At 33.0% G+C, this 26,706-nt stretch overlaps 1 protein-coding gene across 12 annotated transcripts in view; it reads right to left on the bottom strand.

Moving 5' to 3' along the window:
* The window catches only part of LOC142226579 (CD109 antigen-like), a 95,933-nt gene that overhangs the window by 65,318 nt on the left and 3,909 nt on the right, over positions 1-26,706 (bottom strand). For all 12 annotated transcript variants that reach the window (XM_075296667.1, XM_075296677.1, XM_075296675.1 and 9 more), the window contains exon 2: positions 13,464-14,810. In XM_075296667.1, coding sequence (XP_075152782.1) covers positions 13,464-14,810 — 1,347 coding nt within the window. The remainder of the gene's footprint in view (positions 1-13,463; positions 14,811-26,706) is intronic.

Genomic DNA, 26,706 nt, shown 5'->3' on the forward strand with positions numbered 1-26,706 from the left:
TTGACAAAATTTTTTATAGAAATAAAATTTTGACAAAAGTTTCTATAGAAATACATTTTTGACAAAATAAAATTTGAACAACATTTTCTATAGAAGTAAAATTTGGACAACATTTTCTATAGAAATAAAATGTTGACAAAATTTTCTATAGAGATAAAATTTTGGCAAAATTTTTATAGAAATAAAATGTTGACAAAATTTTCTATAGAAATAAAATTTTGACAAAGTTTGTATAGATATAAAATTTTGACAAAATTTTCTATAGAAATAAAATTTAGACAAAATTTTCTATAGAAATAAAATTTCGACAAAATTTTCTATAGAACAAAAATATTGACAAAATTTTCTATAGAAATACAATTTTGACAAAATTTTCTATGGAAATAAAATTTTGGTTGATTATTTTTGGCTCGAGTGGCAACCATGATTATAAACCGATAAGGACCAATTTTGGTGTGATTGGGGATCGGCTATATATAATATAGACCAATTTTGGCATGGTTATTAGCGGCCATATACTAACACCACTTTCCAAATTTTAACCGGATCGGATGAATTTTGCTCCTCCAAGAGGCTCCGGAGATCAAATCTGGGGAACGGTTTCCATGGGGGCTATATATAATTATGGACCGATATGGACCAATTTTTGCATGGTTGTTAGAGACCATATAATAACACCACGTACAAAATTTTGCTCCTCCAGAAGGTTCCGGAGGACAAATCTGGGGATCGGTTTATATGGGGGCTATATAATTATGGACCGATGTGGACCAATTTCTGCATGTTTGTTAGAGACCATATACCTACACTATGTACCACATTTCAGCCGGATCGGATGAAATTTGCTTCTCTTAGAGGCTCCGCAAGCCAAATCGGGGGATCGGTTTATATGGGGGCTATATATAATTATGGACCGATGTGAACCAATTTTTGCATGGTTGTTGGAGACCATATACTAACACCATGTACCAAATTTCAGCCGGATTGGATGAAATTTACTTCTCTTAGAGCAATCGCAAGCCAAATTTGGGGGGTCCGTTTATATGGGGGCTATACGTAAAAGTGAACCGATATGGACCAATTTTTGCATGGTTGTTAGAGGCCATATACTTACACCATGTACCAAATTTCAACCGGATCGGATGAAATTTGGTTCTCTTAGAGCAATCGCAAGCCAAGTTTGGGGTCCGTTTATTTGGGGCTATACGTAAAAGTGGACCGATATGGTCCATTTGCAATACCATCCGACCTACATCAATAACAACTAATTGTGCCAAGTTTCAAGTTGATAGCTTGTTTCGTCTGAAGTTAGCGTGATTTCAACAGACGGACGGATGGACGGACATGCTCAGATCGACTCAGAATTTCACCACGACCGAGAATATATATACTTTATGGGGTCTTAGATCAATATTTCGATGTGTTACAAACGGAATGACAAAGTTAATATACCCCCCATCCTATGGTGGAGGGTATAATATGGGAAACATTTAAACCTGAAGCAAAATTAAGGAAACTTCGCAAAAGTTTATTTATGATTTATCGCTCGATATATGTGTATTAGAAGTTTAGGAAAATTAGAGTCATTTTTACAACTTTTCGAATAAGCAGTGGCGATTTTACAAATTAAATGTTGGTATTTTGACCATTTTTGTCGAAATCAGAAAAACATATATATGGGAGCTATATTTAAATCTGAACCGATTTCAACCAAATTTGGCACGCATAGCTACAATGCTAATTGGCCTCTGTGGTCATATGAGTGTAAATCGGGCGAAAGCTATATACGGGAGATATATCTAAATCTGAACCGATTTCAACCAAATTTGGCACGCATAGCTACAATGCTAATTCTACTCCCTGTGCAAAATTTCAACCAAATCGGAGCAAAAAATTGGCCTCTGTGGTCATATGAGTGTAAATCGGGCGAAAGCTATATATGGGAGCTATATCTAAATCTGAACCGATTTCAATAAAATTTGGCACACTTGACTATAGTACTATTTTCTCTTGTTGTGCAAAATTTTAAGCCCTGAAGCCAGAGTTATACCCTAAACTCTGGCTTCATGGACCATATATCGGGCGAAATATATACATGGGAGCTATATCTAAACCGATTTCTTCCAAAATCAATAGGGTTCTATTCGGAGTCAAAACACATACTTGTGCCAAATTTGAAGTCGATTGGACTAAAACTGCGACCTAGACTTTGATTACAAAAATGTGTTCACAGACAGACGGACATGACTATATCAACTCAGGAGTCCACCCTGAGCATTTTTGCCAAAGACACCATGTGTCTATCTCGTCTCCTTCTGGGTGTTGCAAACATATGCACTAACTTATAATACCCCGTTCCACAGTGTGGAGCAGGGTATAATAAGGGGGAGGTTATGAAATTAATGTTGAGTACTTCGTTTGTTGAAATTTGGATGAGGAGAAATACTTCTATTCAGTCCACTGTGAACTTCTCTGATGAGTGTTATCCGAATCCCTAATTAACTCAATGACTCCCTTATTATCACCTCCTTTTTATAGCCGATTGCAAACGGCGTGTCATATTATGGTGAAACCAATTGGGGAGACTTTAAAACATGTCACCCAGGCAATAAAATTTCAAGAAAAATCGTTACTTTTTTCCGAAAAAATCTTCATAATCGGCACATTAATCTTAAAAATCGTAAAAAAAATTGGGAATTTAAATAATATTAATATAAACCATATGTTTTGTATAAAAACAAAACAAAACTATTCATTTCATATTCAGTTTTTATAAAAATAACATTAAACAAAAAAAAAAAAAAACATTTTTATGCAATGCTATGCTATGTAATTCAAAACAATTAATATAAAAATTTATTTTTCTCAAATATAACTACTAATTCAGTATTTTTTTTTATTATTTCTATAATTTATCGGATAGTTATGCCTGTATGTGAATTTTTGTACTGTACGCTATTGTACAAGGGCGAACGCTATTGAAAAAAAGATCAAATTTAAATATAGCCCCACATATTTTGTATCGCCCGATTTCAACAAATGGGGTCATACTCACAGTTGCCGCAGTTGGTAGAATTCTAACAAAAATGACAGATTTTTTACTGTTTGGTATACAAATAAAATTTTCTATAGAAATAAAATTTTGACAAAATTTCCTATAAAAATAAAATTTTGACAGAATTTCCTATAAAAATAAAATTTTGACAAAATTTTCTGTAGAAATAAAATTTTTACAAAATTTGCTATAGAAATAAAAATAAAATTTTTACAACATTTTCTACACAAAAAATTTTTGGACAAAATTTTGTAAAAAAAAATTTTTGACAAAATTTTCTATAGAAATAAAATTTTGACAAAATTTTCTATAAAAATAAGATGTTGACAAAATTTTCTACAGAAATGAAATTTTGACAAAATTTTCTATATAAAATTTTACAAATATAATTTGTTTGTTTTGTAGTTTTTTAGTAATGAAAATTTTGTTAAATTATTTTTGGCTCGAGTAGCAACTGTGGCCATACTGCGCTTCTTAATTAATCGATCGTCTTCAAATTTAATACAAAGTAATTAAGCACCATTAAAGTACGCAAAATTTCATCGAATTATTTATTTACCAATCAAAATCAGTTAAGATTTAGACATAGCTTCCATATATCGATGTCTACATTGTCTAAGTCTAAAAAGTGAATTTTACAGGAAACAAGTTTTGTTTTTGAAATTTCTCAAAACCCGTATAAGATAGAAATTCCCTTATTTTCGGTCTTAAAATTATATTTTTTATAATTTTTTTAGTATGTACGAACACAAAATAGTGATAATAGAACATGGCTAAAAATGACTTAGACCACTTTAGACCGAACAAAGCTTTTTGCTTTTTTTGGATTGGGCATTTTTTTAAACTTTAGACTCAGGCTAAGTATAATATTAACCATAACTTTTGATAGAAATGTCCAATAAATTCGAAGTTTTGACAGGATGCGATTCACATCAATCCGAATAAAAAACAGCGAACTCCATCAAACCATGCCAAGTCGACTTAGTGTACTCTGGAATGAGGGCATAGATATGTATCTCCCGGTTTGGCGAAATTTTGCCATAATATCCTTATTTAATAATTTGCAATTTCTGTATATGAAAAATGACAATGTAGTCTCTTTCCGTTTCTCTTTTGTTGGATTTTGGGGTAAAAAATTGAATTCCATTAAACATTTTTTAGCGGAGCTAATATCGTCATTTTCGAGTCAAAAATCGGAAAGTCGGCATTTGCTATTTTTTGTGTCAAAAATCATCAAAATGCCGATAAGTCGGCAAAATTGGCAGCCCTGATGTCACCAGCTTTACTGTGAGGGGATAAACCACCGCCGAAAAACTTTATGATGTCCTGTCGAAAATGGGATTGAATCCAGAACCTTTTGTTTGCAAGGAGGATGGAACCCGTGTCTGGGAGTTATTTGAATTCTAACGAGAACGTGGGAAAGGTTGTGAAAATATATAGGGTACCTGATGTTTGAGATCTGATCTGAGAGATGACCCCAGACGACATTTTGGGAATTCGACTTAATTTCTCAGATTATCTTCCAGTTTTCAAAGAAGATTCGTGATTGTCTATACAAAAAAATGAATCTTATTTTTGATAAATTTGGATGGGAAAGGATGAAAAAACGAATAAATTAAAATTAGTCTCCCAGTAACAAATATTCAAAACTGAAATTTAAAAGATAATTGTGCCATCAATGCATCCTTACATCAATTCTCTTAGGCCGATAGCCTCTAAATAGTTGCTAGTGCCCGTAAAATAAGTTTTTTTATAATTTGTAATTAAAATAAATTAAGCAATAAATAAATAAATGTATAAATAAATCAATTCTCTACTTCTTTGGCTCTTGGGAAACGCACGCGTTTGTTGTCAGTGTATAATTTTTTTAATAATTCCAACTGCTTTCATTTGAATTTTTCGAGTCGGGGAGCTAACACCGCCCCACCCTTCCAGAGAAACTTCCTAGCCCCACCAATACCTAAGGGGCTATACATACAAATTCCTATATCAATCATCTTCATCGTATACAATAGTTTTATGGACGACACAATGTGGTTTTTTCATTATTAGTTTATTAATTACTTTCAAGTTGTCATGTTGTCCTCAACTGTTAAGACATTGACATTGATTTTTGGTTTTAATTTCTTAAAACAAAACCGCGTTGTTTCCAGTCTAAAAGATAAACACATATGAAAAGTTTGCATTGATCTTGAGAAACCTCAATTATTTTTTCAAAGTTTCGATAATTTATTGATACCTAAAAGCAATTGTGGTTTTGTGGATGTCTTTGCTAATTATTAGAATAAATAAAAGACATTCGAGATAATGTACCTCATACAATAAGGAGGGTCGATAATAAATAATGCAATATGATGATGTTTAATTAAATAGGAAACAAGTATATACGGCCGTAAGTTCGGCCAGGCCGAAGGCTATGTACCCTCCACCATGGAGGGTACATAAACACTGCCATCCACAATCGAATTATTTGAGTTGCGGTAACGCTTGCCGATGGCAACGTATTTTAAAACCTTCTAACGCCGTCTTCTATATTGTAAGTCCATACGTGGTATATATTAAATCAAAAAAGACCGACTAAATACGTGTATAATTCAGGTTGACAAAGTTTTCTATAGACAAACAAGTAAGGAAAGTCTAAAGTCGGGCGGGGCCGACTATATTATACCCTGCACCACTTTGTAGATCTAAATTTTCGATACCATATCACATCTGTCAAATGTGTTGGGGGCTATATATAAAGGTTTGTCCCAAATACATACATTTAAATATCACTCGATCTGGACAGAATTTGATAGACTTCTACAAAATCTACAGACTTAAAATGTAAGTCGGCTAATGCACTAGGGTGGAACACAATGTTAGTAAAAAATATGGGAAACATATAAATCTGAAGCAATTTTAAGGAAATTTCGCAAAAGTTTATTTACGATTTATCGCTTGATATATATATATTAGAAGTTTAAGAAAATTAGGGTCATTTTTTCAACTATTCGACTAAGCAGTGGCGATTTTACAAGGAAAGCTATACATGGGAGCTATATCTAAATCTGAACCGATTTCCACCAAATTTGACACGCATAGCTATAATGTTAATTCTACTCCCTGTGCAAAATTTCAACTAAATCGGAGAAAAAAATTGGCCTCTGTGGACAAAGGAGTGTAAATCGGGCGAAAGCTATATATGGGAGCTATATCTAAGTCTGAACCGATTTGGATGATATTTTGCAAGTTTTTCGAGACCCATAAAATATTGGGATGTACGGAATTTGAGGAAGATCGGTTGATATACACGCCAATTATGACCAGATCGGTGAAAAATATATATGGCAGCTATATCTAAATCCGAACCGATTTTTTCCAAAATCAATAGGGATCGTCTTTGAGCCGAAACAGGAGCCTATACCAAATTTTAGGACAATCGGACTAAAACTGCGAGCTGTACTTTGCACACAAAAATACATCAACAGACAGACAGACGGACAGACAGACAGACAGACAGACAGACAGACGGACATCGCTAAATCGACTCAGAATTTAATTCTAAGGCGATCGGTATACTAAACGATGGGTCTCAGACTTTTCCTTCTTGGCGTTACATACAAATGCACAAACTTATTATACCCTGTACCACAGTAGTGGTGAAGGGTATAAAAAATTGGACAAAATTTTCTATAGAAAAAAAAAATTTGACAAAATTTTCTACAGAAATAAAGTTTTGACAAACTTTTCTACAGAAATTAAATTTTAACAAAGTTTTCTATGGAAACAAAATTTTGACAAAATTTTCTATAGAAATAAAATTTTGACAAAATTTTCTATAGAAATAAAATTTTGACAAAATTATCTATAAAAATAAAATTTTGACAAAATTTTCTATAGAAATAAAATTTTGACAAAATTTTCTATAGAAATAAAATTTTGACAAAATTTTCTATAGAAATAAAATTTTGACAAAATTTTCTATAGAAATAAAATTTTGACAAAATTTTCTATAGAAATAAAATTTTGGTAGATTATTTTTGGCTCGAGTGTCAACCATGATTATGAACGGATATTTTTTGTGTGATTAGAGATCGGCTATATATAACTAAAGACCGATATGGACCAATTTTGGTATGGTTGTTTGCGACCATATATTAACACCACGTTCCACATTTGTGCCCGATCGCATGAATTTTGCTCCCCCAAGAGGCTCCGGAGGTCAAGTCCGGGGATCGGTTTATATGGGGGCTATATATAATTGTGAACCGATGTGGACCAATTCTTGCATGGTTATTAGAGACCATATACTAACATCACGTTCCACATTTGAACCGGATCGGATGAATTTTGGTCCTCCAAGAGGCTCCGGAGTTCAAATCTGGAGAACGGTTTATATGGGGGCTATATATAATTATGGACCGATGTAGACCAATTTTAGCATGATTATTAGAGACCATATACCAATACCATGTACCAAATTTCAGCCGGATCGGATGAAATATGCTTCTCTTAGAGGCTCCGCAAGCGAAATCTGGGGATCGGTTTATATGGGGCCTATATATAATCATGGACCGATGTGGACCAATTTTTGCGTGGTTGTTAGAGACCATATACCAACACCATGTACCAAATTTCAGCCGGATCGGATGAAATATGCTTCTCTTAGAGGCTCCTACGTAAAAGTGGACCGATATGGCGCATTTGCAATACCGTCCGACCGACATCAATAACAACTACTTGTGCCAAGTTTGAAGTCGATAGCTTGTTTCGTTCGGAAGTTAGCGTGATTTCATCAGACGGACGGACGGACATGCTTAGATCGACTCAGAATTTCACCACGACCCAGAATAAATATACTTTATGGGGTCTTAGAGCTGCTCTCTTTAATATAAAATTTTTGAAGGATATGAACTATTTCGTGCCGAAATTGAACTAAAATGTATTCCTAATTTTGAGATTAATTATTTTTTTTCTGGATTTTTTGGATTTGTAACTAACATTTGCGAAATACATCCTTCTCGAAAAGCCAAAATTAAATAAAAATAAAAAAGGAATCTTAGGCGTCAGATCAAAGCCATTTTAACCTCGTTGTAGTTCATTCTTACTATTTTAGAGAAGTATACAAAAAAACTTCTGCTTTAGTTAGCATTGAAGTTATTTGTATTTAGTTCATGAAATTTTTGAGACATACTTGAAATAAAGAAAAATACTTTGGGCTGGGGAATATTACACAATTTTAAAAATAAACTAAAACAAAATAAATTGTTTACAATAAATATAAATTAATTTCAGCATAAGTTTTAAAACTGATATTTTTGTTTTTTAAAGTCGAATTTTTCCAAGGTTCGTAGCGTAGAGCATATATTGACATGTCACAAATTTTAGCGGATGAAATTGGCCCCTCCACGTGGCTCCAGAATCATATATAATCTGAGCCGATTTTGACCAAATTCACATAATAGTGGCTAAATCAGTGTGAAATATACGACACTGTCTATTCTATATCGGACGAAAGATATAATGGGAACTATATTCAAATTTGAATCGATTTCTTACAAAATCAATAAAGCTCCATTTTGACACCAAATAGATCCTAGTGCCAAATTTGATGTTGATTTTGTTAAAACTGCAACCTATACTTACAAAAATGTATTTACATACAGATGAACATGGCTAGATCAACTCAGGCGCGGGCCTTAAGCATTTTATCAAAGACACCCTTTTTCTATATCGTCTCCTTCTGGGTGTTGCAAACATATGCACTAATTTATAATACCAGGTTCCATGGTATGGCGCAAGGTATAAACGGAGGCTTACCTATATAAGAGAGTATATACGAATAAATGGCATATACACAGAAAAAAATTTCAGTAGTTAAACTAACGCTAAATTTAACTTATTTTTTTTGGAAAAAAAATTTATTTGCTTGTAGTTAAATTTTATTATTTTTATCGAAATTTTCCACAACTTAATGAAATCTTACTTTTTTTAAGTATGTCTCAAAAATTTTATGAACTAAACGTGAGTATAAAGTTCAATAACCATACACATAAGTTCAATATGAACTAAAGCAAGAGAAGATTTTCGTACGACTCCCAAAAATAGTAAGAATGAACTACTCTATGGTATAAATGGTCACGATTTGGCGCCATTGATTTTCTTCTTTAATTTTAGTTAATTTTTTCTTCTATGAAAGGATGTAATTTCGTGAACTGCAGTTAAAAAGTACAACAGGGTATTAAAATTTCCTGGTTTTAACAACGCATTGTGGAAATCTCAAAATGTGGAGTAAAATTTAGTTCTATTTTCGTGCGAGGTAGTTCATTCTTCCTATAAAACAGTTCACTTTTTTTTCGGTGTACACACATCACGTTACACATTTCAACCGGATCAGATGATATTAACTCATCCAAGAGGCTCTGGAAGTAAAATCTCGTGATCGGTTTATGTGAGAGGCTACACAAAATTATATATTTTTTTATATTTTATAATTATATAATATTAACAACGCGTACCAAATTTCAAATGGATCGCAAACCACAAATAAATTCTGGGGGTCGGCCTACGCCTAAAGGTAACGCGATATGACCCATTTGATTTATTTTAGAAAATTTTAACTAAAATATTTTTCTAATTGCAACATGTTACAAATAAGTTAATACTTTTTGTCAAATTGAAGAAAATTTTTTAAAAATAATTAATTTTTATACCCCATAAAGTATATATATTCTGGGTCGTGGTGAAATTCTGAGTTGATTTGAGCATGTCCGTCCGTCAGTCTGTTGAAATCACGATAACTTCCGAACGAAACAAGCTATAGACTTGAAACTTGGCACAAGTAGTTGTTATTGATGTAGGTCGGATGGTATTGAAAATGGGCCATATTGTTCCACTTTTACGTATAGCCCCCATATAAACGGACCCCCAAATTTGGCTTGCGATTGTTCTAAGAGAAGCAAATTTCGTCCGATCCGCCTGAAATTTGGTAACAGGTTGGCTGATAAGTCATCGGTCTAACAAAGAAAATCACATTTTTTTTTCAAAATTCGTTTTTATTATTCAACATAGTTCCCTTCAAGAGCGATACAACGATTATAACGACTCCTTTGGTTTTGCCTCAAAATAGGCCTCAATTTCGGCGATCACCTCTTCATTGCAGCCACATTTTTTCCCTGCGAGCATCCTTTTGAGGTCTGAGAACAAGAAAAAGTCGCTGGGGGCCAGATCTGGAGATTACGGTGGGCAGGGAAGCAATTCGAAGCCCAATTCATGAATTTTTGCCATCGTTCTCAATGACTTGTGGCACGGTTGTCTTGGTGGAACAACACATTTTCTTCTTCATATGGGGCCGTTTTGCCGCGATTTCGACCTTCAAACGCTCCAATAACGCCATATAATAGTCACTGTTGATGGTATTTCCCTTCTCAAGATAATCGATAAAAAATTATTCCATGCGCATCCCAAAAAACAGAGGCCATTACTTTGCCAGCGGACTTTTGAGTCTTTCCACGCTTCGGAGACGGTTCACCGGTCGCTGTCCACTCAGCCGACTGTCGATTGGACTCAGGAGTGTAATGATGGAGCCATGTTTCATCCATTGTCACATATCGACGGAAAAACTCGGGTGTATTACGAGTTAACAGCTGCAAACACCGCTCAGAATCATCAACACGTTGTTGTTTTTGGTCAAATGTGAGCTCGCGCGGCACCCATTTTGCACAGAGCTTCCGCACGCACGCGTTCCTTTGATATCTCTAAGGCCTCTGCTATATCGATCAACTTCATTTTACGGTCATTCAAAATCATTTTGTGGATTTTTTTGAAGTTTTCGTCGGTAACCACCTGTTTCGAGCGTCCACTGCGTTCACGGTTCTCCGTGCACATTTCACCACGCTTGAATTTTGCATTCCAATCAATTATTGTTGATTTCCCTGGGGCAGAGTCCGGAAACTCATTATCAAGCTAAGTTTTTGCCTCCACCGTATTTTTTCCCTTCAGTAAACAGTGTTTTATCAAAAAACGAAATTCCCTTTCTTTTTCATTTTTTTCACAATAACAAAAGTTGCTTCACAAAAGACGCTCTATCTCACAAACTAATTGACTTACAGATGTAAAATTTTGACACGAATCATTTGAAGGTCGGTGCTATATAAAAATAACACGCATTTAATACTAGCGACCATCTATGTGTCAGACCGGGGACTTATCAACCAACCTGTTACATGGTGTTAGTAACAACCATGTAAAAATTGGTCTACATCGGTCCATAATTACATATAGCCCCCATAAAAACCGATCCCCCGATTTGGTTTGCGGAGCCTCTAATGGAAGCAAATTTCATCCGATCCGGCTGAAATTTGGTACATGGTGTGAGTATATGGTCTCTAACAAACATGAACAAATTGGTGCACATCGGGCCATAATTATATATAGCCCCCATATAATCCGATCTCCCGATTTGGTTTGCGTAGCCTCTAAGAGAAACAAATTTCATCCGATCCGGCTGAAATTTGGTATATGGTGTTATTATATGGTGTCTAATGGCCATGCAAAAACTGGTCAACATCGGTCCATAATTATATATTGCCCCCATATAAACCGATCCCCCGATTTGGCTTGCGGAGCCTCTAAGAGAAACAAATTTCATCCGATCCGGCTGAAATTTGGTATATGGTGTTATTATATGGTCTCTAATGGCCATGCAAAAATTGGTCCACATCGGTCTATAATTACATATAGCCACCATATAAACCAATCCCCCGATTTGGCTTGCGTAGCCTCTAAGAGAAACAAATTTTATTCGATCCGGCTGAAGTTTGGTATATGGTGTTATTATATGGTCTCTAATGGCCATGCAAAAATTGGTCCACATCGGTCTATAATTATATATAGCCCCCATATAAACCGATCAGCAGATTTGACCTCCGGAGCCTCTTAGAAGACCAAAATTCATCTGATTTAGTTGATATTTGGTACGTGGTGTTAATATATGGCCTCAAACACCCATGCAAAAATTGGTCTAAATCGGTCAATAATTATATATAGCCCCCATATAAACCGATCCCCAGATTTGACCTCCTGTGCCTTTTGGAGAAGTAAAATTCATCCGATCTGGTTGAAATTTGGTACGTGGTGGTAGTATATGATGTTTAACAACCATGCCAAAAATGGTCCATATCAGTCCATAATTATATATAGCACCCATATAAACCGATCCCGAGATTTGGTTTTGGAGCCTCTTGGAGGAGCAAATTTCATCCGAGTCAGTTGAAATTTAGTACATTGTGCTAGTATATGACCGTTAACAACCATGCCTAAGTAGGTCTATATCGGTCCATAGTTATATATAACCCTCAGATAAATCGATACCCAATCATACAAAAATTGGTCCATATCAAGTTCTTAATTCTTATATAGCCCCCATATAAGCGACCCCCATATTTCAATTCTGGCTCTCTACGTACCGTGTAAAAGTCCATGTCGATTCGTAGACTTATTTGTAGACTTACCTATACATAATATTTTTGTCTAATATATACCACGTATGGACTAACTCACAATTTAGAAAACAATGTTAAGAAGTTTTAAGATACCACAAACCAAGTAATTCGATTGTGGATGACAGTCTTTCGTAGAAGTTTCTATGCACTCCATGGTGGAGGGTACATAAGATTCGGCCTAGCCGAACTTACGGCCGTATATACTTGTTTGGATTCAAATCTGACGATTAGGGACGATTTCAGTTTTTTTAGGACATAATATTTTTGCATCAGGACATTATTTTTTTTTTTCACTGCAACTGTATGACTCAAGTTTTAAGCCGATAGCTTGTTTCGCTCGGAGGTTGGCGTGATTTCAACAGACGGACGGACGGACGGACATATTTAGATCGACTCAGGCATAAAAACGTCCTATTTTTGAACGCTTTTTTGCTTTGTAGTTAAGATACAAAATTTCAACAAATTAAGGAACGGTTTCATTAATTTTGAAGAAGTTTTCAGAATATCTAAAGCCACGTTGACCTTAGTCGAACAAAATTTTCTTTCATGTAAAGATGCCAATTTTAGAGTCGAATCACTTAACTACAAGGACAAAGGGACTTCATTGAAAATTTGAACAATTTTTGGACAAATAAAAAACTTTATATCAGAGGAATGCGTCTTCTTAGACATGTTCAATTCGCATAATATCTTTGGCCTCAGGACATTATTTTTTTTCAGTGCAACTGTATGACTCAAGTTTTAAGCCGATTGTTTTGTTTCGCTCGGAGGTTGGCATGATTTCAACAGACGGACGGATGCGTTAGATCGCCTCAAGGAGTATACGACTTAAAAAGTATCAAACAATCTTTCAATGACTTCCTGTAGAATGTACTTATATCGCAAAATGAAAGATGCTCAGTTTTCTTATTCTATTTACTTACTTTTCAGTTTTTTGCACCAATTTGATAGGACCGACTTCTTCGTTTTTGTTTTCCTCTTTCACTGCTTTTTCATCCTTCGACCTCAGGCCAGGCATATAGTGTGTTTTCTCTTCAAATTCTATAGAGACATCACCATAATATCCTTCGTCGGGTATTGTTACCATAAATGTTGCCAATCCATCACCAGTGACCTCACTTTCATAGACTAAAACTGTATCCGAGTTCGATTTATCCTGAGAGCTTCCCCAATAGTATGTTTGTTTCTTAATTGTAAGCTTGGCCTTGCTCTTAGCATCGGTAACTGGACTACCATCCAATTTCTGGATGATGGCTTTGATTTCAAATGATTTATTAGGGGTATATTCGTATATGGATTCGGGGACCGAGATACGATAACGGGCCTGCTCCAAGTTAATGGAGACTGTTTTATTTTGCACATTTCCTGTAAAACCTTCCGTCACCAAGGCTGTAACTTGCAGTGGGGCCAAATAGGAATAGTATCGATATGAATCCTTGTTCATGGCATCGAATTCTTTTCTATCGAATTTAAGATCTTTGACTAAATCAAATTCGAGATGGCCCTTGCCGTCAATATCGATGGTTTTCATGGCAGCTTCAGTGCGAGGAGAACGATCTACTAATACCGTAGCTTTACCCTTAATAGGTTTGCCATAGGTATACTTGGAGCGTACGGTCAATTTGATGACACCATCGTATATAGCCACATCTTTGGGTGCCTCCAATTCTACACTGAATTTTGGCAAAACATATTTGGCTACTTCGAATTTCTTTTCGGTTTTTTGTTTATTTTCCATACCTTCGGTAACATCCAGGGTCCAGTGGCCTAGGATAGGTTGCTCGGATAGTTGGAATTTGTCTGTGAATACACCTTTTGTGAATTTGATATCCTTCATTTGTTTAATATGATTTCCGGCACCATCACGTATACCCAAATTGATGGGCTCTTTCAGTTTGGCTGGTCTGGCATTTTCATCCAATGCCAATATGCGATATTGCACTAAGTCTCCAGGTTTATATATGGCCTTGTCTGTTTGGATATATATCTTGGGTTTCTCATCTTTAAACACTAAATCGGTAGAATTTTCAAATGTCAAACCTTTTAGACCCTTTGTTACCAATTTGTAATCTCCACTTTCGATTTTCGGAATATCGAAATGTACCACTTTGGTGCCATCTGGCGAGACTTCAACAGTTTCGCTGGCATTGTATTTGGTACTCGTTATATTGAGTTGAACCGTTGATGGTTCCGAAGTATCATGGAGGGATACACTAACTGTGTATTCATAATTTGATTGGATTGTACCAGGAGCAACAATGGTATAAAATCTAAAATACAAAATAAAAAAAAATTAATTAAGTTTTTAAAATATAATAAAATTGGAATATATTAAAATAAGTTTAATTCAGTGCCCGACCCTATTTTAGATTGGAGTCTGTAATGATTATATCCTACACCGGTTTTTCCCTGTTTATTTTATTGTTTAAATTTTTTATTACATATATAACGAGTAGCTGATATGCATGGCGACCAACTGTACATTGATCTTATTTCTAAACCGCTCGTCTGTAAATTGACCGGTTTATTCCAGCGACAGTTAATTTGATTGTTTACAAGCTTCAAAAGGCATTTTGATTTATGGCATTACGAAATACCCGTGAAGTTATTCCAGCAAAAAAATACTCATACTTTTGGAAACTCATCTGAATAAAACGACTTCCACCATACCTTTCGACATCGTGTTGCTCATATTTCTCTTGAAGCAAAATATTCCCCGTAATTTAAAGTACAATTTAATAGAAATAAAATTTTCTATAGTATTAAAATGTTCACAACATTTTCTACAGAAATAAAATTTCAACAAAATTTTCTATAAAATAAAATTTAGACAGAATTTTTTATAGAAATAACATTTTGTAAAAAACTCTCTATAGAACTAAAATTATGAAACAAATTTCTATAGAAATGAAATTTTGACCAAATTTTCGACAAATTTTTCTATAGAAATAAAGTTTTCTTTAGAAATAAAATTTTTACAAAATTTTCTATAGAAGTAAACTTTTGACAAAGTTTTCTAGAGAAATAAAATTTTAACAAAATTTTCTATAGAAATAAAATATTTACAACATTTTCTATAGAAACAAAATTTTAACAACATTTTCTATAGAAATAAAATTTTGACAAAATTTTCTTAGAAATGAAATTTTGGCAAAAATTGTTTATAGAAATAAACTTTAGATAACGTTTTTTTTTTCTATAAAAATAAAATTTTGTAAAAAATTTTCTATAGAAATAAAATTTTAACAAAATTTTTAACAAACGTTGTCAATTTTGACAAAATTTTCTATGGAAATAAAATTTTGAAAAAAAATTCAATAGAAGTAAAATTTTGACAAAATTTTCTATAGAAATAAAATTTTGACAAAATTTTCAAAAGAAGTAAAAAATTTTGACAAAATTGACAAATTTTTAAAAAAGAAAAAAAAAATTTGGTAAAATTGTCTAATAAATAAAATTTTGACAAAATTATCTATAGAAAAAAATTTTACCCAAATTTTCTATAGAAATAAAATGTAAACAAAATTTTCTATAGAAATAAAATTTTAACAAAATTTTCAATAGAAGTAAAATTTTGACAACATTTTCTATAGAAAATAACGTTTTGACAAAATTGTCAAAATTTTGGTAAAATTGTCTATATAAATAAAATTTTGACAAAATTATCTAGAAATTAGATAGAAAAAAAATTAACAAAATTTTCTATAGAAATAAAATTTTAACAAAATTTTCAATAGAAGTAAAATTTTGACAAAAATTTCTATGGAAATAAAATTTTGACAAAAATTTCTATAGAAATACATTTTTTACAAAATCTGCTATAAAAATAAAATTTTGAAAAAATTTTCTATAGAAATAAAATTTTGAAAAAATTTTCTATAGAAATAAAATTTTAACAAAATTTTCTATAGGAATAAAATTTTAACAAAATTTTCTATAGAAATAAAATTTAAAAAAATTTTCTATAACAATAAAATTTTAAGAAAATTTTCCATAGCAATAAAATATTAACAAAATTTTCTATAGAAATAAAATTTTAACAAAATTTTCTATAAAAATGAAACTTTGAAAAAATTTTCTATAGAAATAAAATTTTAACAAAATTTTCTATAGAAATAAAATTTTGACAAAATTTTCTATAAAAATGAAAGTTTGAAAGTTTTTCTATAGAAATAAAATTTTAACAAAATAGAAGTAAAATTTTGACACAATTTTCTATAGAAATAAAATTTTAACAAAATTTTCTATAGAATTTAAATTTCGAAAAATTTTCTATAGAACTAAAATGTTAACAAAATTTTCTATAGAATTTAAATTTCGAAAAAAATTTCTATAGAAAATAAAAATTTGACAAAATTTTCTACAGAAATAAAATTTGGACAAAATTTTCTATAGAAATAAAATGTTGACAAAATTTTCTTTAGAAATAAAATTTTAACAAAATTGTCTATGGAAAGAAAATTTTGACAAAATTTATTATAGAAATAAAATTTTTACAAAATTTTCTATAAAAATAAAATTTTGAAAAAATTTTCTATAGAAATACAATTTTTGTTGTTTTTTATTTAGCTTAAAACCATACATTTACTAAACTACAAGTGTAGCTTAACCAACAGAGGAAAAGAATGTTTGTCAAATTTATTTAGGCAGAGCCCTATAGACTGCAAGGTTGGATGGACGCACGTTTCAGAATTACCACATTCCTCATCAGCATCCTCTACTTGCAGCAAAACTATCAACCAATTATCAGAATAAATTCAGGCAGTTCATTAAACCCAACAATGAACCACACTTGAACCTTCCGAAAAAAGGGGTTGTATGATAGCCGGCTTATGCCGAAATAAATTCCATAAAATTTCCCATCAAAATAAATTTTAACAAAATTTTCTATAGAAATAAAATTTTAACAAAATTTTCTATAGCAATAAAATTTTAACAAAATTTTCCATAGCAATAAAATTTCAACAAAATTTTCTATAGAAATAAAATTTTAACAAAATTTTCTATAAAAATGAAATTTCGAAAAATTTTCTATAGAAATAAAATTTTGACAACATTTTAACAAAATTTTCTTTAGAATTTAAATTTCGAAAAAAATTTTACAAAATTTTCTACAGAAATAAAATTTTGACAAGATTTTCTATAGAAATAAAATGTTGACAAAATTTGCTTTAGAAATAAAATGTTGACAAAATGATCTATAGAAACAAAATTTTAACAAAATCTGCTATAAAAATTAAATTTTGACGAAATTTTCAATGGGAATTTATTTTTTACAAAATTATCTATAGAACTACAATTGTGACAAAATTTTCTGTAGAAATAAAATTTTTACACAATTTTCTATAAAAATAAAATTTTGACAAGATTATATATAAAATTACAATATTGACAAAATTTTCTATAGAAATAAAATTTTGACAAAATCTTCGACAGAAATAAAATAGAAATAAAATTTTGATTTTCTATAGGAATAAAATGTTGAAAAAATTTTCTATAGAAATAAGATTTTGCCAAATTTTACTATTAGAATAAAATTTTGACAACATTTTTTATGGAAATTAAATTTTGACAAAATTTTCAATGGAAATTATATTTTGACAAAATTTTCTATAAAAATGAAATATTCCAAAAACTTTGTATAAACATAAAACATTTATTTCAAAGAAAAACAAAATTTTTTTCATATTATCCGCAAAAATTAGATTTTAGGTATAATTTTGTTCCACTTTTCACTCATATATTTAACGCCAGAAACCTAAGTTTTACTCCGAGTTAGATATTTTGTAGAAGTGTAATAACTTTTTTTCAAATCGGTTCAGATTTAAATACACGTATAAGAATATAATTTTTCATATAAAATACCCACAAATTTGAAAGATTTAATATTGTCAAAAATTTAATTTATTTACGTTTGATGGTTGGTCTTACGTGTATTATACAATATCGCTATTAAATGCGGAGATGGAAATGTGAGGTTTTCACAATTTATTTCAAATTGATTGGTGTATAACTTTCTTTTTTGCCGACTGTATATCTCATGTTTTGGAAATTTTATTAAAAACCAAATAATTTTCATGAAAATAAAATAAAGTTCAATATTCTCTAAATAAGGCTACACATGTAATCCTTGTGAGCAAGGAAGGAATTTATAACACTGAACATACTTTATTTTGATCTTCTAAATTTTATTGTCTATATATTTTTTTTTAATCTTCGTTGGATGTGGCATTAATTAATTCACAGTAGCTAAATGCCGACATATGCTAATTTAATTTCTCAATTCAAAACTTTTTCTTTTTTTTGTCTATCTCATTCAAGAGAAATGATTTCCAATCTCTAGAATTAGTTTCAATGAATTCAGTTGATAAGAAATACCAGTAACGGTAGCCACTGTTGACTAAAGGTAAAATATTTATACTCGAATTGAGAACCTGTTTTAGATTGTATATATTAAGAAATGAAAAATATATGTGATTTTTAAATTAAATTAGAACATAAGATAGCCTAATTTCTTTTTGGAATGAAAGAACAACGCTGATAAACTTATGACGAAGGTCATGACGGAACTTCATCAATAAACCCACCAAAAGATTTTTTAATGATTGTATTTAAATATTTTGTAAAATTTTTGTTTTATTAATAATAGATTTCTGAATATATTACGATCAGTAATAGTCTCGGTTTTCCCCACTATAATCCATTTAATTTCGCTGTCAATTTTTGCGTGCGTCCGTCCGGTTAAATATTTGTAATTCGTTATGCAAGTTGCAATATTTATCCGATCCTCACAAAATTGGATATAGATTTTATTACCCTCCACCATAGGAAGGGGGTATACTAACTTTGTTGTCCGGTTTATAATAAATCGAAATATTGGTCTTTTATGGAGAGTTGGTGAAAGTCTAAGACGATCTAGCGATCCGCCCGTCCGTCTGTTGAAATCACGCTAACTTCTGAACCAAACAAGCTATCGACTTGAACCTTTCTACAAGTAGTTGTTATTTATATAAGTCGGATGGTATTTGATCAACAGATTTGATTTCCCGAGCACCTTGAAAGATAATTTGGTACGTGATATTAGTTCATATTAGTTCGGTTTCTAGCAACCATGGAAATATTGGTCCATATCGGTCTATAATTATATATAGCCCCCATATAAACTAATACCCAGATTTGACTTCCGGAATCTTTTGCAGAGGTAAATTTCATCCAATCCAATTGTAATTTCATAGGTGCACTGAAAAAAATATTGCCCTAATATGAAAGATTAACTTTATGAAACGCAATTTATAGAACTATAAGGAAAAAATTCTTTAAAATAATGAAATTTTAATTAAAAGAAAGTATATAATCTTAGCTTAAAGTATATAATCTTAATTAAATTTTTCATTAAATTTAGGATATGAATCTTGGAGATTTGCGTCCCTCCATTAAAGACATATGTCTTTGAACTAAGATAAACATTCCCTAAAGTAAAGAAAAACAATTTAGAAGAAATCGTCTTTAAATTAACTGATATGTTGAATCTTTAGATTTGAGATTAAAACGCTTCAAATATAGGCAAAGACTTATTTTGAGGATTTTGCAACTTCAGTTAATTTTTTTTTTAATTAAAAACAAGTATATACGGCCGTAAGTTCGGCCAGGCTGAAGCTTATGTACCCACCATCATGGATTGGGTAGAAACTTCTTCTAAACACTGCCACCCACAATCGAATTACTTAAGTTGCGGTAACACTTGCCGATGGCAAGGTATCTTAAAACCTCCTAACACCATCTTCTAAATTGTATGTAAGTCCATACGTGGTATATATTAAATCAAACAAGTATATACGACCGTAAGTTCGGCCAGGCCGAAGCTTATGTACCCTCCATCATGGATTGCGTAGAAACTTCTTCTAAACACTGCCACCCACAATCGAATTACTTAAGTTGCGGTAACACTTGCCGATGGCAAGGTATCTTAAAACCTCCTAACACCATCTTCTAATCTGTATGTAAGTCCATACGTGGTATATATAAAATCAAAAAAGATCGATCCAATACGTATATAATTCAGTTTTACAAAGTAGATATAATATTTTGACAAAATTTTCTACAGAAATAAAATTTTAACAAAATTTTCTATAGAAATAAAATTTTCACAAAATTTTCTATGGAAATAAAAATTTTCACAAAATTTTCTATAGAAAGAAAATTTTGACAAAAATGTCTACAGAAATAAAATTTTAACAAAATTTTCTATAGAAATAAACTTTTGACAAAATTTTCTATAGAAATAAAATCTTGGTAGATTATTTTTGGCTCGAGTGGCAACCATGATTATGAACCGAATAAAATTTGAACAAAATTTTCTATAGAAATAAAATTTTGAAAATGATGAAAATTTTATTATGAACCGAATAAAATTTTAACAAAATTTTCTCTAGAAATAAAATTTTGACAAAATTTTCTATAGAAATAAAATTTCGATAAAATTTTCTATAGAAATAAAATTTTGGTAGATTATTTTTGGCTCTAGTGGCAACCATGATTATGAACCGATATGGACCAATTTTGGTGCGATTGGACCAATTTTGGTATGGTTAGCGACTATATACTAACACCACGTTCCAAATTTGAACCGGATCGGATGAATTTTGCTCCTCCAAGAGGCTCCGGAGGTCAAACCTGGAGAAAGTTTTATATGGGGGCTATATATAATTATGGACCGATATGGACCAATTTTTGCACGGTTGCTAGAGACCATATACCAATACCATGTACCAAATTTCAGCCGGATCGGATGAAATTTGCTTCTCTTAGAGGCTCCGCAACCCAAATCTGGGGATCGGTTTATATGTGCGCTATATATAATTATGGACCGATGTGGACCAATTTTTGCACGGTTGCTAGAGACCATATACCAATACCATGTACCAAATTTCAGCCGGATCGGATGCAATTTGCTTCTCTTTGAGGCTTCGCAAGCCAAATCTGAGGATCGGTTTATATGGGGGCTATATATAATTATGGACCGATGTGGACCAATTTTTGCATGGTTGTTAGAGACCGTATACCAAATTTCAGCCAGATCGGATGAAATTTGCTTCTCTTTGAGGCTCCGCAACCCAAATCTGGGGATCGGTTTATATGGGGGCTATAAATAATTATGGACCGATGTGGACCAATTTATGCATGATTGTTAGAGACCATATACTAACACCATGTACCAAATTTCAGCCGGATCGGATGAAATATGCTTCTCTTAGAGGCTCCACAAGCCAAATCTGTGGATCGGTTTATATGGGGGCTATATATAATTAAAGACCGATATGGACCAATTTTTGCATGGTTGTTAGAGACCATATACCAACACCATGTACCAAATTTCAGCCGGATCGGATGAAATATGCTTCTCTTAGAGGCTCCACAAGCCAAATCTGTGGATCGGTTTATATGGGGGCTATATATAATTATGGACCGATGTGGACCAATTTTTGCATGGTTGTTAGAGACCATATACCAACACCATGTACCAAATTTCAGCCGGATCGGATGAAATATGCTTCTCTTAGAGGCTCCACAAGCCAAATCTGGGGATCGGTTTATATGGGGGCTATATATAATTATGGACCGATGTGGACCAATTTTTGCATGGTTGTTAGAGACCATATACCAACACCATGTACCAAATTTCAGCCGGATCGGATGAAATATGCTTCTCTTAGAGGCTCCACAAGCCAAATCTGGGGATCGGTTTATATGGGGGCTATATATAATTAAGGACCGATATGGACCAATTTTTGCATGGTTGTTAGAGACCATATACCAATACCATGTACCAAATTTCAGCCGGATCAGATGAAATATGCTTCTGTTAGAGGCTCCACAAGCCAAATCTGAGGGTCCCTTTATATGGGGGCTATACGTAAAAGTGGACCGATATGGCCCATTTTCAATACCATCCGACCTACATCGATAGCAACTACTTGTGCCAAGTTTCAAGTCGATATCTTGTTTCGTTCGGAAGTTAGCGTGATTTCAACAGACGGACGGATGGACATGCTTAGATCGACTCAGAATTTCACCACGACCCAGAATATACATACTTTATGGGGTCTTAGAGCAATATTTCGATGTGTTACAAACGGAATGACAAAGTTAATATACCCCCATCCTATGATGACTTTGAAATATATGTTACAATTTGAGTTTTTTGCATTTGGTTTATTAATATATTGCAAAAAGAGAATGAACATTTGACAAATGAGATCTGTATCCTAATTTTATTTTTATCGATGCTAGATTTAAAGCTACACGGACGAAAAAGACTGTTTTTCATATGTTTGGATGTAAAAATTATATGTTTTTTTAACACAATATTTTTAAGTGCAAGCATATATTGTTCGTAAACTAGCATAACATGTTTGGGACATATACAGCGCTATTGAAAACATATGCAACTAGCCCTACCATGGACTTAATCTTGGTATATCTCCCATAATAATAACATTATTGTTTCGCTTTCACTTAAAAATAATCGTTATGGAGTGGTATTTCCAAATTCTAATTAGGAAAATCGTATGATGTGACCTGTTCAAAACATTTGCAACTACCTAGCACCCTATAATATTTTCTTCTTTAAGGGCCTTATATTTTGTTTTTATACCCTCCATCATAGGATGGGGGTATATTAACTTTGTCATTCCGTTTGTAACACATCGAAATATTGCTCTAAGACCCCATAAAGTATATATATTCTGGGTCGTGGTGAAATTCTGAGTCGATCTAAGCATGTCCGTCCGTCCGTCTGTTGAAATCACGCTAACTTCCGAACGAAACAAGCTATCGACTTGAAACTTGGCACAAGTAGTTGTTATTGATGTAGGTCGGATGGTATTGAAAATGGGCCATATCGGTCCACTTTTACGTATAGCCCCCATATAAAGGGACCCTCAGATTTGGCTTGTAGAGCCTCTAACAGAAGCATATTTCATCCGATCCGGCTGAAATTTGGTATATGGTGTTGGTATATGGTCTCTAACAACCATGCAAAAATTGGTCCATATCGGTCCACTTTTACGTATAGCCCCCATATAAACGGACCCCCAAATTTGGCTTGCGATTGCTCTAAGAGAAGCAAATTTCATCCGATTCGGCTGAAATTTGGTACATGCTGTAAGTATATGGTCTCTACCAACCATGCAAAAATTGGTCCACATCGGTCCATAATTATATGTAGCCCCCATATAAACCGATCCCCATATTTGGATTGCGGAGCCTAAAAGAGAAGCAAATTTCATCGGATCCGGCTGAAATTTGGTACATGATGTTGGTATATGGTCTCTAACAACCATGCAAAAATTGGTCCATATCGGTCCATAATTATATATAGCCCCCATATAAACCGATCCCCAGATTTAGCTTGTGGAGCCTCTAAGAGAAGCATATTTCATCCGATCCGGCTGAAATTTGGTACATGGTGTTGGTGTATGGTCTCTAACAACCGTGCAAAAATTGGTCCACATCGGTCCATAATTATATATAGCCCCCATATAAACCGATCCCCAGATTTGGCTTGCGGAGCCTAAAAGAGAAGCAAATTTCATCCGATCCGGCTGAAATTTGGTACATGATGTTGGTATATGGTCTCTACCAACCATGCAAAAATTGGTCCATATCGGTCCTTAATTATATATAGTCCCCATATAAACCGATCCCCAGATTTGGCTTGTGGAGCTTCTAAGAGAAGCATATTTCATCCGATCCGGCTGAAATTTGGTACATGGTGTTGGTATATTGTCTCTACCAACCGTGCAAAAATTGGTCCACATCGGTCCATAATTATATATAGCGCCCATATAAACCGATCCCTAGATTTGGGTTCTGGAGCCTCTAAGATAAGCATATTTCATCCGATCCGGCTGAAATTTGGTCATAATGTTGGTATATGGTCTCTAACAACCATGCAAAAATTGGTCCACATCGGTTAATAATTATATATAGCCCCCATATAAACCGATCTCCAGATTTGGCTTGCAAAGCCTCAAAGAGAAGCAAATTTCATCCGATCCGGCTGAATTTTGGTACATGGTATTGGTATAGGGTCTCTAACAACCATGCAAAAATTGGTCCACATCGGTCCATAATTATATAAAGCGCCCATATAAACCGATCCCCAGATTTGGGTTGCGGAGCCTCAAAGAGAAGCAAATTTCATCCGATCCGCCTGAAATTTGGTACATGATATTGGTATATGGTCTCTAACAACCATGCAAAAATTGGTCCACATCGGTTCATAATTATATATAGCCCCCATATAAAACGATCCCCAGATCTGGCTTGCGAAGTCTCCAAGAGAAGCAAATTTCATCCAATCCGGTTGTAATTTGGAACATGGTGTTAGTATATGATCTTTAACTACCGTGCCAGAATTGGTCCATATCGGTCCATAATTATATATAGCCCCCATATAAAACGTTCTCCAGATTTTACCTCCGGAGCCTCTTGGAGGAGCAAAATTCATACTATCCGGTTCAAATTAGGAACGTGGTGTTAGTATATGGTCGCTAACAACCATACCAAAATTGGTCCAATCACACAAAAATTGGTCCATATCGGTCCATAATCATGGTTGCCACTAGAGCCAAAAATAATCTACCAAAATTTTTTGCTATAGAAAATTTTGTCAAAATTTTATTTCTATAGAAAATTTTGTCAAAATTTTATTTCTAGAGAAAATTTTGTTAAAATATTATTCGGTTCATAATAAAATTTTCATCATTGTGAAAATTTTATTTCTACAGAAAATTTTGTCAAAATTTTATTTCAAATTTTATTCGGTTCATAATCATGGTTGCCTCTCGAGCCAAAAATAATCTACCAAGATTTTATTTCTATAGAAAATTTTGTTAAAATTTTATTTCTGTAGAAATTTTTGTCAAAATTTTCTTTCTATGGAAAATTTTGTCATACAATTTAGAAGATGGTGTTAGGAGGTTTTAAGATGCCTTGCCATCGGCAAGCGTTACCGCAACTTAAGTAATTCGATTGTGGATGGCAGTGTTTAGAAGAAGTTTCTACGCAATCCATGATGGAGGGTACATAAGCTTCGGCCTGGCCGAACTTACGGCCGTATATACTTGTTTTTACCTGAAATAGTTATAAGGACCTATAAGAAGATGGATTAAATGTATTAAAAGGGCATTGCAGGAATATCGTTAAGTTCATTGCCTAATTTGGTTATAATCTGGTCGTCATAGGTCTTTATGCCCTATTTTTTTAATAATTCGACAAAATTACCGGCAATAAGCATATCTACATAATAAAAAGCAAATTATCTATGATTTTAAAGTTTGGGTATCACAAAAACGAATTTCGGAAGAGTACAATATGCAAAAACCAACTGCGTCTCGAGTTATAAACAGTGGATGCACCAAAACTGTACACTGGGGTAGAATAAAACCTAAGACTACGCCAAAAGAAGATCATATAATCAAAAGACCTATGCAACAATTCAATCAAATATCATCCAAAGAAGTCAAAAATTAAATTCATATTGGGTATACTAACCATAACGATCAGATGTGGAGCATCAGAAGTCGGAGTGCAATTATACAAAAATGTCAAAAATCACTTATTTCAAAACTAGGTTAGCGCGCCTTCAATTTTTACAAAAATACCTTAAATGGCCTCAGGAGCAGTGGATATGTGATATATTTTCTACGACTCAACATTTAACTTGCATGGATCGCATGGTAGAAATTTAGTACGAAGGCTGCAAGGAAAGCCTTAATCCAAGAAATACAAAAAGTTAGGTCGATCATGGTGGAGCCAATATTATGGTCTGGGGGTATTTTTCTGTACAAGTTATTGGCCCGATTTATAGAGTCGAGGGTATTATGCTGTCGGAAGTCTACAAAAACAGTTTGTCTAATGTGATATTGCCGTAAGCATTCCGGGAAATACCATCTGCATGGATTATTCTGCGCGATCATGACCTCCAGGACACGTGTGACGTGGTAAAACAATGGATTTCCGATGAAAAATTGCGAGCAATTGACTAGCCTTTTCAGTCGACTAAAGTAAAAGTCATAAAACAAGCTTTGGAAAGCTGTACGAAATTTTAAAAATTGACACGAAATTTTTCCAAAAGGCTTACGAAATCTATTTGAACCTGAA

The sequence above is a fragment of the Haematobia irritans genome, chromosome 2 (assembly GCF_050003625.1).
Source record: "Haematobia irritans isolate KBUSLIRL chromosome 2, ASM5000362v1, whole genome shotgun sequence".
Taxonomy (NCBI): domain Eukaryota; kingdom Metazoa; phylum Arthropoda; class Insecta; order Diptera; family Muscidae; genus Haematobia; species Haematobia irritans.